General features: G+C 34.5%; 1 protein-coding gene across 3 annotated transcripts; it reads right to left on the minus strand.

The window, feature by feature from the left end:
• Positions 1 to 555: 555 nt before the first annotated feature.
• Positions 556 to 10,757, minus strand: LOC140882777 (CSC1-like protein At3g54510). Of its 3 annotated transcripts, none has more exons than XM_073288975.1 (10): positions 10,326 to 10,757; positions 9,465 to 9,602; positions 8,254 to 8,317; positions 7,540 to 7,752; positions 5,846 to 6,037; positions 3,675 to 3,973; positions 3,196 to 3,475; positions 2,655 to 2,933; positions 1,375 to 1,485; positions 556 to 994 (listed from the first exon to the last, which is right to left on the minus strand). In XM_073288975.1, the coding sequence occupies exons 1-10, from the start codon at positions 10,607 to 10,609 to the stop codon at positions 767 to 769; spliced, it is 2,088 nt and encodes a 695-aa protein (XP_073145076.1). In that variant the 5' UTR covers positions 10,610 to 10,757; the 3' UTR covers positions 556 to 766. The 3 variants fall into 3 exon arrangements, with proteins under 3 accessions (XP_073145076.1, XP_073145075.1, XP_073145074.1); XM_073288974.1 differs by having other exon boundaries at positions 1,375 to 1,608; XM_073288973.1 differs by having other exon boundaries at positions 1,375 to 1,704.
• Between the last annotated feature and the right edge of the window lie 3,888 nt (positions 10,758 to 14,645).

The raw sequence follows: 14,645 nt of genomic DNA on the forward strand, positions 1-14,645 counted from the left end.
TATTTCTTAATTACGTAAATAACCCCTGTTTGTTTTTATTTATCCTTTGATTCATACCAATTTTAATGCCGGACCCCTATTTGTTTTATAATTAAAAAAAGGTTGACCCCGAAGGGGACCCCATTCCACATGAGTCAGAAGTCCATTGACTCATGCGAAAGGTAAATTGAGGGATGTGCACGAGCGACAGGGACCTGAAAGAGAGAGCACATGGCACAATCCCCAAAGCATACCCCTATTTTTTTTTGATACTTTCCCTTTGACACTTGTCAATTTTAATTGCAGTATTTACCCCCAATTAATTTGTATAATTATCAAAAAATTACAACTTTTTTTTTTGAAAATAAAATTACCACAATTTTAATATAATCAAATTAATTTTTTTTAAAAAAATGTACAAATACGTAATGCATTAGAGCATTAGCATATAATAATTTTTTGCTCAAAACTTATATTTTCAAGTTTGGAAAATGACTTTACCTTAAAAGGATATAAGTAACCTAGAAAAACAATTTAATGCATCAAATAAAAAAAAACAACTTAAATCGTTTTCAATGTTCCAATTGTTTCCATATAATATTTAGGTTCATTATTTGCTCCAAAATAATCCAGCAGTTGGTTTCTCATATCAAGTTAAAGCAGTGCCAAGTAATTATTATCATATCTACAAACATTCCATAGCCCAAACAAGTGAAAACACATGCTTCACGTGCCGCGACACCAGCGATCAAAGTCGTTTCGAGGCAAACTCGTGATACCGAAAAGGTTAGCGCGACGATATCAACGGCTCCAATGAACTTGACTCCTGCGACGATATCAACGGCTCCAATGAACTTGACTCCTGCGACGATATCAACCGCTCCAATGAACTTGACTCTACATCTCCAGAGTCTGGAGGCCGTAAACAGGGAGGGCAGTATGCATCAGTGGCATTGTGTAAATTTGCATTCATCGCTCCGCTATTTTCATCAAGCTCATCCAAATCCATTGCATCCTGAAAGCAAACAAAGGTTGTCTAAAGGCGCGATGAGAGCACTAATATACGAACAACATATTAAGGGGCGTTGTTCCCTCCAAACTAAAGGGATTCAAGCTTTGATGGACTGAAGGTGAAATAATGTGATATTTCAAGCCCTCTTGCTCGAAACAGACTCCATGTGAGTAAGCTTAGCCTACATCTCAATTTTAGCAGTTAACAGGCTGAATGGTACAAGAGTTGTTGCAGAAAAACTACCGTAAAATCGAACCCGCCTACGTCACGATTTTCTTGATTTCAAATTTCAATTCAATAGTGCCCACCATAGAATTTTACTAAGAATCAATTCAAGCTGCAATATTAGTTACAAATTTAAGCTTCGAAGTAACAAACTATACCTTGACCGACCAGTGACAAAATGTCGGAAAGAAACGGATCTTGCAGTATTCATTGAAGAGTAAAGTGAGAGCCAGGAGAGGTACGGTGGCAAAAGATGCTGCCGGCTTCGACTTCAATCCAAAAAGCCCGATCATTGTTATTTGTGTGATGGCAAGTGCAATGACAATGTAGTGATGGATGTAAGGCCAATATTGTCCACATGTTTCATACGTAGATATATACACATCATGAATCTGAAATGTGCAGCAAAAATATCGATCACCGGCATAACCATTAGTCTCCACAGCAGTGTTAGTGTTTGGTTTAAATGTAATTGTTGCTAAATACTCCTACAAAGGATAGAGAATTCACCTCACAATACGGTCTTTTAGGGACACAATACAAGGACAAGGAAAAGTGCCAATAATTGAATCCGAAGTGAATTGCACTATAACCACCCTTCATTTTTTTTACATTCATATTAGATCTAAGTCTCCTGCATACCTTGTCATTTTTGTCGAAAAAAATTCAGTGTCAAGATTATTGACATGGGTCAGACTCAATCCCGAAAGCTAGCTCAAAGTAGAAGGATTGCCCAAGTCTATTTATAAAACTCCCAACGATTTTATCCAGCCGGTGTGGGACAACTAACACACTCATCACGCCCAGGAATCTGGAGTGTGAAGTTTACAAGACAGTGGGTGGCCCAACTATAGGCAGAACTGATGTCCGACTATGGGTAGTCCAACACATACCGGTGATATTGGGCTCTGATCATGTTAAGATTATGGCCTTGAGCTTAACTCAACCCCCAAAAGCGCTCAAGGGAGAATGGATTGTCCAAGTCTATATATCCCAAGGACTTTATCCAGCTGATGTGGGACAACTAACAATGCGGTAACTAAGAACAAGAAGAAAAAAAAATAACTCGATTGACAGAAAGGAGTAGTAGACATCAACCTAGTTAATCGTTCCAAGTTATATGATATATTACCCTCTTATGCACCTTTTGTACGAATGCCCACATACCTAATATTGTATATAATGGTATATCATCTAAACACTTTGCAAAACGAGAATTGAAAAATGCGTTAGTCATTAATATCAACCCTGCATGCACAAGAATACAATAAAATTTTGGTATATTACAACGTACAAACCATCTGTTGCAAATGAATAATCCAATTCAAACACTTATATTGAACTCATAGAAATATTTGATAACATGGTACATGATAATTTTAAGAAGTATCCATGCATCATAAGAGATGGGATATATACTTGAGAAAAGAAGGTTAACCTGGTTGATGAACACGACATAGCCCAGAAAGAAATATCCAACAAGGAATGGAAGAAGCACTGGTGAAACAACTGCATAAACCATGCCAATCAGAATGCAAAGAGCAATGTAAGGAATGATTCGATAATAGGGTAACGAATAAAGGTAAGGTCTTTTCTTCTTTCCGCGGTCACACGTGTGTGACTTAATCATATCCCAAATAAGCAATCCTGGCTGAAGAATCTCCAACGAAAACCCAAACAGCCCATTGGTCAAGATGTATGTCATAAAAAAATCTGCCTGAAACAAAATGAAGAAACGAAGAAGGAAAACCGGGGTATAACATCAGAATTTGAAGGATATACAAACTACAAATCATGCTATTTTATGCCCCATCCACCCAATAAAGAAAAGAAAGTAAACAAATTTTAATTTCAAGTCCATATTCTTTTAAACTCTACATGGAGCTGTCCCTTTGAAATAAATCAATCAAATGCCAAAAACAATACAAGATATATTGCAAGAACAAAAATATAATCGCAAGGAACAAATGCCTACTTACTTGGGCAGAAACAGCGGACGCTAGGCGACTAGGAAAATCCTTGGGATGGGTGAAAGACTCCCCAATTTGATCAAGCAAGGATCCAGATAACAGGCTTAAGAAAAAAACGTTTGCAACAAGGAAGTAGAAAACCATGTTGCATGCTTTTATATCCTTTTTACTCCTTGATATGTATCCAGCTAATTTTGACATTTGAATCACAGCAAAAGGAACCACGTATACAAAGCAATTTAGAATGGCACTTGGAAGATATCCGGTCACAATAGAACTTAAACCAGGTCTGTAGAGAAAGAGGGGAGAGAGAGACTTTTAAGTTATCCAAAAGAATCCCATAGTTTGCATACATAAATCGAAAATTAACAGAATTCTTAAAAGAATTCCACAGTTCAATGTTCAATGGTGATCACAAACAGATCAGTTTAATCCAAATAAATAAATTAATACTTCAACACTTGTTTACCATATTATTCAAATCTTACATCAACTTTATAGCCATGGCAGGGGGAAACCATTTTGCTAATTGTTCGAATTTTGCGATTCCTTGAACTGCTGCAACAGGTACAGCAAAGAAGATGGTAAGTATTGATGCTACAACATAAACCCAAAATTTGCGAAGGGGCAGGAATCTATATGGAATTGCCAAATTATTCCATAGAACATCCCTTGGTTCTGGAGCCATTTCAGTTATCCATAGAAGTGGATCTGAGTGCTGCTGAGACTGTGCGACCAAAGATGCACCCCATCGGGATTTGAATGTAACAAATGCAACAGGCAACTCCTACAAGTTGAAAAATGGGAGCTCAACTGGTAATTTACGTAAATAATTCTAAAGGAGGCAAGCAGTCACTCTACAACGCACATCGATATCAACTCACACACTATTTATATCTGCATGCTGAAGAGGAACAATCAAGTAGCTTAATTTCATCTAGGTAGCATTGCTTTGCATTAGAAAACAATGCGAAAAAGGATTCAGATATATATGCCAGGACAGATTGATGACAAATACATCCTCTGTAATATGGAGTCATCGGGCTAGAGCATTTTAGATAGGGATGGCAACGTAACCTGGCACCGTGTTAAACCCGGTCAAACAGGCTGAGGGGCGGGACGGGTCGCTGGTTAGGATGGACCCGCCCCGTATATATATGCATGTTATACATTTTTAATATATTATAATAGAATAAGGTATCATAAAAACTACCTTCGGTATTTTATTTGAACATCCTAAAATGCCCCTAGCTTTACTAATTTTTAAGATTGAAATTTTAAAAAAAAACCAATACAAGAAGGGTAAAAAATTAATGTTTAATTCTCACTATCTCACTTTTTAAACCTCCCTCCCACGTTTATCTCTACTATTGTGAAACCCAAAAATAATTATTCATGTCATCAAAAAAACATAAAACAACACACGTTCTTTTATCTTTTATCACTCAAATTTTTCTTTCTATTGTTGTATTTCATGTAGTTTTCACACACGTTTGTGTGTTTTTTTGCTAGTATGTATTATATATGCATACTATGTATATTATATACATATATATGTTGCATATATATATATGTATATGTATGTATACCGTAAATCGCATACTGTATATATATTATATATACATAAATGATACAATAAATCAAATATATATACACACAATGCATATTTAGACATATCTATACATATATTTTTTTTATAAGAAACGATAATATATTGTGAAAAATATGATTACAAAAGGCGGACAAGAGATCCGCGAATAACAAAAGAAAATACCAACTCCTTAATCATATCAAAAGTAAGCAAAAGTCCAATCTCTTAATAAATTTGAGAATGAAACATTATTAAACTCTTTAAGAGATCTACTCCACGTAGTATTCCTAATCTTGATCTTTTCTCAACACTCTTCCATACATACATATATATATATGAGGACTTTTCAGCTGCCCAACCATTCCTGCCCACTTCGTCCCCGATTAGTTGTTTTTTTTTTTAAATTTTTCGTATCACTAAAACACGGTACCAAGTTTTAGTTGTCGGGAACGAGTTAGGCAGCATTGGTTGGACAGCTGAAAATTTATATATATATATATACATATATTATTATTATTATTATTATTATTAATTTATATAAAAAATTTCATTTAATATATAACACGTCTATGGGTCTAACCGGGATGCGAGGCGGGGCGGGGGCGGGTCTTAATTTTCCTTGGAGGGGCGGGTCCCGTCGCCATTTCTAATTTTAGACATTTTATAAAACCTGTTTCATTTATTTTAAAACTTATAATATATTCTTTTTTTAAAAATTAGGGAAATTGAAACATAATTAAGTAGCAGTCAAGCCAACAAAATGAGTACAAGATTGCAAAAGATATTGTGAAATCGAGAACATCATTGAGAATATAACTTGGATTGTTCTATAGAAATGGCGACATTCACAAGTAAAAAACTCATTTCATGAATATAAAATGAGTTTTAAGAAGCTTGTAGTTGTCTTAAAGTTTTAAACTGAATTTAACAGTTAAATTTCTATTTATCTTTTACGCACAAAACCCCCTTGTGAGAAGCTTGTAGTTGTCTTAGACTGAATTTAACAGTTAAAATTTCAATTTACATTTTACACACAAAACCCCCTTGTGAGGTAGAAAGAAGTTTTACCTTTTCCCGGAGAAGATCTTTACTTTGTAAATGTTGTATGTTATGGAGAAGTTCTTTAAGTATTTCCTCGAGCTGTTCAATATCGGAATCATATTTTGATGAACCTGACAGGAAAAAATCTCTATCATTCCTTCTATGTTGAGAGTGGTGTTTCAAGTTCTCGATTTTTCTTGAAATGGATATTGCCTCCTTCTGTAGACAGTTGAAGAACAGCAATCAAAACCAATTTTTTTAGCAAAATTATAACAGGAAGCACCAGAGATATTAACCAACAATGACCTGTTGGCTCATTAGGAACAATGACTTTTTAATATAACTACCAATGGTAAAATTAAATGATGTAGATAACAAGCAAAAGCGACATTCGACCCGGTTTCTTCAAAAGCGACTCACGACGGAGTATGACAGCTTCTCGCAGCAAAAAATTAAGTTCTTAAAATTCCAAAATGCAAAGAAAAGGAAATAACATAGATCTTAAATGTAATGAACACTGTATAAACTACTTCAAAAAGAATCGCAGTACAATACAAAAGTATGGATCGCAAAACCATCAAAGTTAGTACATAAGGTAGAAACATCACTAAGAATGAACATGAACACAATTCAATAGAGGGATCGAGAGACTTAAGACGAGCTTGGTAGGAAATAATGAGGTCGGAAGTCAGAACGACATTCCCCGTACCCACGCTTGGTATGATATTGGCATGGGAATAAAAATCGTTATTCCCATTAATGTACGTGTATATTCTGGACAGGAATGGTTATTCCCACTTCCTATTCTAATATTTTTATAAAATATTTTCTACACTTAGTTTACTAACCAATCTAAACTTATACTTTAATAATAATAATTCATTATAATATTATATAGAAAATAATAAATAATTATTTATTATTATTATTTATAATAATTAATATTATTAATACTAATCATTAGTTCTATGATTTATTTATTTATTTTTTTTATTATTATTATTATTATTATTATTATTATTATATTATTTATTATAATGGTAATAAATCATCATTGTTATTATATTATTACTACCATTTTTTTGTCATTAACATTATCGTTATTATTATTGACGTATAGGTTTAGATTAATTAAATTAAATACCAATGATTTTATAATAATTAACAACACATCAATAATTATTATTTATTATTGATTGAATAACTATTATTTATATATTTTGGTTAAAAATAATTTATTATTAAAAATAAATTATTGGAATGGAATAGAAGTAGAACTACCATTTTCATCCTCATGCTTATTTAATTAAAAAGTAGATTTTATTCCTACCTTACTACATTCCAATATAACAATCATGGTCTTGAACGATAAAAAAAAATTCCAAAGTACAAAGATAATAATAGCACGATTGAAAATTTTGGCTTCCCTAAATAATTGTAAACTTGTTTCAGGAAATTTTATTTTTTTTCCAACCATACTGTATAACTTGGTTAATTGCATGAAATAATCACCTGATTATTCTGAAACTAAATCACAATGCTCAATATTTGAGAAATTTCTGAAGACCTCTACTGACTTGTTCTTAATCTGTCATTACACTTCATCACAAAGAACACAGAACTCGGTTCATGAACAAAATATTTGTCATGATCGTACCCTTTATGAGATTGCAATATTCAGATCTCCACATAAAACCAATCAATAATAACGTTGAGCTTACCAATAGTTGCTCGAGATCCCTTCCATCATATAAAATTTGATAGGACTGATATGAATTTGGATGATACTTTGAGAAAAAATGATCTACACAGCAATCTCGAGCTTTGTGTTCTTCACATAATGGTATTTCTCGGACCAAAACAGTGAACTGATTGGGATCATGCCTCATACGATGAAGCTGATGAATCCTCTTGTGTAAAATATTATTATATTCCTGACAGGAATTCAACATGTCAAGCCACTGAGTTCAAGAAAACTATAAAAAGAAAAGCTATATTTCCAGATAATTCCACCAAAAATATCAAGTTCTATTTGTACAAACGGTGAAAATACTGCTTCCAAGATGTAGTGATCGCCCACAGAAGTGATCGATGCCATCTAAATATATGAGAAGTGACATTTCTCTCAACACATTAGTTGTTAACATAAAATCTTGTGCCATTTCCTTCGAGATTTTTACACGTATTTTATGCAGAAGAAAACAACATAAGAGCTGTCCAAACCCTCAAAGTTCAGCACAAGTGACATATCCCTCCCTAACGTTTGTGTAGACCTTGTTATCACGTCAAAGAGACTATGGAATTCTCTAGGGATGAATAAATTATTTTTTACGAAATTAAGAATGCTGAAGAAAATTCAACTGTAGACAATATTATCCCTAACAATGGATTCAGACTTTAGATCACAAAATCAAAGATACAAATAGAATGATTACCTTGTACAGTAGGTATAATCCATAACAAGACAACAAATATAAGCACGAGCAGTGCACCCAAAGCCTGTTCAACGTTCAAGCTTACTTGGATAAGAATCCTCCTCAAGTTCCTAATATGTGGTTTCACATTTTAACTTGTGCATTAAACGGAAGGCTTTAAACAAGACAATGGAAATTGTGCCAAAATTCATGATGCAAACCAAGACGATGTTCATTGTAGTTTGTTTCGTAACCAAGAAAACACTACAGGAATAAGCAGAAGAGGCTTGATTGAAAAATTCATGTATTTCCTCCATATAGTGAAATACCAAAAGAAGCCAAAGTAAGGAACACATATTGATACAATACAAATTAAATTTTCCTGCTCAACCTAGATCGCACGCACAAATTTGTAGGGGTTAATGTTCAACTTTGCCTCCTAAAATCAAATATCTATAGATACCATGTTCTTGAACCCCAAAACTAGAGGCGGTCATTAGGAGGGCAACAAATAAAAAGTAACAAGATGGAGCATGTTTTAAGTGATTTTATCTTTTACAACCGTTTCAGATTGTAAATATTTTTAGAATGAGCACGGCTAGTTTTAAAAATGGTCTGGCAATGACAAAAGAAGCGCAGGGCTCCAATTTAGGGATTGAGATATAAAAAGAAAAGGAAGTTTAAGCTAGACAAGCCCCATGAGAAAAACTCCTCTTGAATAATTAAAAATACAACTCCTAAATTCATAGATTAGTTAAAATAATCCTGCACTCCATGATTGTACATGCCAAAGTCACTCAATAATCAACTTTGATTGACAAATACTGGTGGATAGAAAGTTAGGCGTGGGACACTACAGCCGAGAAGTTAAAATAAAGAACTACAAAATTTGGTAAAAGATATTCAGGGTTTATGATTCCAACAGTGAATATATGAGATTTTACATCATCTAGTGAACTTTAAATAGATATGGATAATAAGCCAAAAGTAACATCAACTTGAAAAATGAGTGGAAATGACAGAGTTGAAGTCACAGGTTGGCATCTTTCATCTGTTGACCTGAGTTCAACAGATGAGCATGGTTTTAGACGCAAAGTTTTAGACCACTTTTTCTAATGAAAATAATGTATTAAGTACATGGTCGTCCCCTAAGCGAGGTGATAAGATACAACATGAAATTGAAAAATTAGTTGGATATTAGCAGAATAAATGAAGTTGTTACCCGACCTTACCAGTTAGAGCCACTGCTAATGTTTGATATGGTAAAGGAATCCATTGAATAACTTGGTGACCCTTTACCACCAGCTTTATAATTTAGAGGGAGCAGAACTAGTAATCCAACCACAGAGCAAACCATAAAGAAATTGGTTCTGCAAAAATATTTCATCAGAAATTAAAATATGTAAATTACACATATGAACAAAAGTAGAAAATTTTTAGAGGTGTTCTTAGACTAACTTCATCACAAGTTCAGAGACTTGAATGCGGTTTTGTGCACCTTTATTGCTATAGGATATGTGTTGATTATCGATCAGTCTGCTTGAACTGAACGTGCGTGTTATCCATTCATTTCGGACATCCACTCACACTTCCCTCCCAACCAGTCCAACCTACTTTCACTCGACTGAAGCATTATCGACTTATTGTCACTTTTTTTATCAGTTTTCAGTTGCAAGTTTCATTCAATTTAGCTAATGTATATATATTCGTGTAACAATACTTCCGTTGCTCTATACTCATTTGGGAATCGAGGAAAAAGGGTCAAGGGGTGTAGAAGTTACCTCGTTTTTTAGTAAAGGTGCCTAATTGTGAGATAATTTAAGACAACGAGAGAGATGGCAGGTTCCCACAAAAGGAGGCCAACTAAGAAAGGATTATCAATTACTATGCCCAGGGTTGGACTTAGCCACAGGACCCCCTCGATTAGCAAACTAATCCGGTAATAAATCAGGTAAAGAAATGCCTGAATTTTAGCATGAGATTAACCAAAGTCTTCACCACCATATTGTCAGTTTTGTAAACTAAAGAAAACAAGAAATGATTCATAAAACAAATCACACAACCAAGAATAAAAAGGATAACAGCTAACTCACCCGAATTTAAAGAGTCTTACGAAGACATATACATCGAGGCCGCAGTTATCAAGAATCTCCGCCTCCGTAACGCGAAGGGCGGTGCTGACCCACTCCACCGACGGCAGAAGCCGCCAGGGAAAGAAGCGGCGGTGGAAGGATACGTGTTGGTGCTGCGAAAGGCGGCGAGCATAGTATATGGGGCCATTCGAGGGCTGCTTTCTGAGCACCGAAAAAAGTGTAAGAATCAGCAAAGCAAGGCTTATGTTAATGGAGGCGGAAACCAGCAAGCTCTCCGCATTCATTTCTCACTTGTACGCACAAAATTCATGGATCCATTGATTTTTTATACCGATCAATACAGATGAAACGTGGTGGAATCAGAAGAAGGCAACTGGGCTACACTTGATTGCATGGAAGCATCGGCGTTTCGGCTGACTATTATGATATGTAACGTGGAGGCCGGCTTTTTGGGGAGGGTGGCGTGGCCGATTTTTTATTTTTTATTTTTCCTTTTGTTTTATTTTTTTTTCTTGTTTTTTCTATTATTATAACGATTTTCAAATTTTAATTAAAAATAACATTTTTTTTCATATATTATGTAACTCAGACCCGGACCGAGGGAAATGAGTCAACCGCCTCAGGCCCAAATTCAAAAAAGGATCCCAAAAAAATCATAAATTATTATTAGTGTATGTGTGTCATAAATTTTTTTTTAAATACCATGATTTTGCCACAAAAAAAAAATAGTATTGCCGCATCTTTATCATTTTCATCAATCATTTTTCTCTCTAAATTTGAAGTTTCAATCTCATCGCATGATAATTCATAGAGAACTACTCTTGGGTTTCAAAACTTTCAACCACTCTCTTTCATTATTGATTCTTGGATTTCATAAACTTGTATGTTATTTTTATTTTTTCCAATTTTTCTGATGTTTTTTAGGAATGTTTGTGATATTTTTTTTTTATTCGTGGTCATGATTAGGTATAGTGTAGGAAATTTCTTCAATTGGTGCATTCACTTTCTTGAGTTTCGTATATTGTCAAATAATTGATATTTTTGTAAAAATATATATATATAATAATTGATGTTTTTGCTGATAAAATAACAAAATATTATTTAAGTGATTATTTATAATATTTTAGTTTATTATTTAATGACATTATAAAGTTTTTGAACATTATATGATTTTTTTATAATTAAGTCTATAGTATTTTGCATATTTAGTTTTCAAAAACCCTCTTAAATAATTTTAAAAAGTTGAAAAAATTATTTATAAGTTCGACTCAGACCCTAAAAATCATAGATACGACACTGATTATGTTGCCAACATCAGAGGTTGTTCGAAGAAATATGAGAAAGCTTATGGACAGTTAGTCAATTTAGAAAAATCAGCCCTCTTTTTTTAGCCCAAATACTCCGATAGAAGCAATAGACTTGATCAAATCTTTCATCTTGGTTTACAATTCCTGTTGTGCAAGGTTATTCAGTTTATTTGGGGTTATCAACTTTCTCAATGCGCAGCAAAAAATTGCAATTCTCCTTTATAAAAGGGAAAGTGCATAAAAAAATCCGCAGCTGGGGGCACAAAGTTTTTCAACTGGCGGAAAAGAAGTGCTTATTAAATTTGTGTTACAAGAAATCTCGACGTATGCGATGCCATGTTTTAGACTTCCGAACTCGCTATGTGAGGAAATTGAAATGGATTGTGCTAATTTATGGTGGGGCATGGAAAATGGAAAGAAGCATATGCACTGAAAGGACTGAAAGTCCCTTTGTGCACCGAAACATATGGGTAGAATGGGTTTCCGACAGCTTGTACCGTTTAACCAAGCATTACTAGCAAAACAAATCTGGAGAATGATTCGTAATCATAGCTCCTTGCTCTCCCGCGTGCTAAAGGCCCGATACTTTAAACATGTGGACATTATGCAGACCCCCTTGGAAAAATAACTCATCCTATATATGGCGATCCCTAGTTTGGGGACGACAACTCCTTGACAAAGGACTGTATTAGGGCATAGCGGATGGGAAATCGATTAGGATATTGAAGGACAAATGGTTGGTGTGGTGTCAATATCCCATCCGTTCGATGGCACCAATCTTGGAGGATCTAAGAGTAAGTGATTTGATGAATGATGGAGTCTGGAATGAACATCAAATCCGATTGCATTTCGATCCAAATACTACTGGGCAAATAATTGAGATCCCACTTTATAACGCCTACCGATGAAGACAATAGATTCTGGAAAAATGATGGTAAGGGTCGATACACAGTCAAAAGTGAATATCAAACAGGATGTCACTTTCACGACCCTCCAGAGCACCAATCTTCGTACTCACTGGAATCATGGTGGAAATTTATTTTGAATCTCAATATTCCACCTAAAATCCGGATCTTCTGGTGGCGACTTTCTCATAACGTAATTCCTAAAGCACCCAATTTAAGAGGGCACCATATCCATTGCTCGGCGAGTTGCTTGATTTGCGGAAATCATCGGGATAGCTCCATTCATGCCTTATTTTTGTGCACAACTATGAGAAAACAGTGGAAACTAACGAGATGGTGGACATTGTTGCAGGCTTTCAAGATATGGACACTTTGGATTGCTGTATTTGGCTAAAACTCCAGTTGGATAAGTCACAATTTGAGCGTCTTGCTACTCTCTCTTGGGGTGTATGACAAATCGTATGACTGTCACATACGAAAGCGACAGCGAAGCATTGAACCATGGTCTGGAATGGTGTGAAAGTCTACAGATGGATTTTCAATCATTGGGAATGAATCTAGTGCCTTCGCCCCACGCCTCGAGTCAGTTGGAGACAGTATCCTGGGTGGCACCGTCTCATGGATCTCCAACTAGAGGTTGATGCTTGTGTGAATGATAAACATCAGCAGTTTGGTTGTGGAGTGTTAAAAAATTACATGGGCATAAAATTATTAGCGTTTGGTCAGCGTATTCCAGCATCTTCATCAATGGCTGAGGGTGAACTTCTGGCATTGCATGAAGGCTTAAAGATAACTCATGCTCGAGGTTTCAGACGACTTCGTGTTGTCTCTGACTCATTGACTTCAGTGCAAACAGTCACAAAAGTGAATGAGAACTTTAACTATAACGGGAGCTAGAATTCATCAAATCCAGCATCTCATGGTTGCAACACAAACTGTGGAACTTTGTCATGTTAGACGCACAGCTAATGAATCGGCACACTTTTTAGCTCATTTTGCTTCTACTTCCCCTACCTTTTTTGTGTGGGAACATTGGTTTTTCCTTCTTGGTTGGAAGATTTTGTATAATACTTTTTCGATATGAAATAAAATTACTATCTTTCTGTCAAAAAATAAAATAAAATAATCGGTGTGTCGGGAAAGATTAGTCACTAGCGGCCACACACACGTGTTGCGTGTCTAACATAATATATGTTAATGTGCAATGAATCTTGAAATATGATTATGTCATTGTAACGACAAAATGAAAGATTGTTTTTTTGTGGGTAGGGTTGAAGAAACAGTGCGTGAAATTTGAAAATGAAATGAAGTTATAAAATTGCTGGTCCACTAATCCTGTGACATCCCGTATTTTAAACATTATTTAAGATAGTTGTGAAAAAATGGTGGGAATTTTTTTTTTTCCAAAACTTTAAACAATGCAGGGAGTGCATCACGCTAGTTCGATCAACAACTCATTATTTGAAACATGGATGCACCCTTACATTCAAGACCATCTAAAATACGACACGTCAAAACCTACTACTAACATCTTAAGGGGATAGGGGAATGTAAGTTCAAATAAATATCTATGTACGTAAAATATATTTAAAATAATCGAGGAAAATAAACATTAAAAGATTAAATACTTGAAATCCTCAAAACTCATTAAAAAACTGACAATAAAATAACCAAATCTAAAATCTTTAAAAGCTAAACATAAATAATTTAACAACAATATATCATAAACATTGGAAAATCTTTAAACTGTTAAAAACATCAGAACTATAAAACTATCGTGCTATGCAATACTTTCGCCACTTGGACCCTTCAGCTGATCTAACAGAGCCTTTAAATCAAATCTGCTAATCCAATTGCACCATTCAAGTATAGTGAGTCTAAAAACTCAATAAGTTAAAAACATCATATTGTTAACGTAAAAGTTCCAAAATACTTTAAACTTAAAAAAAACTTGAACATACATAACATAATTCCTTGAATTTGAAAATCTCAGAACATGAACATCATAAAACTTTAAACGTAAAAGACTTGAACATAACTATAAAATGCTTCTAATCTTGAAAACATGAACATGAACATCATAATATTATAACTTAAAAGCTTTGAAC

Source organism: Henckelia pumila, chromosome 2 (genome assembly GCF_033568475.1).
Source record: "Henckelia pumila isolate YLH828 chromosome 2, ASM3356847v2, whole genome shotgun sequence".
Taxonomy (NCBI): Eukaryota; Viridiplantae; Streptophyta; class Magnoliopsida; order Lamiales; family Gesneriaceae; genus Henckelia; species Henckelia pumila.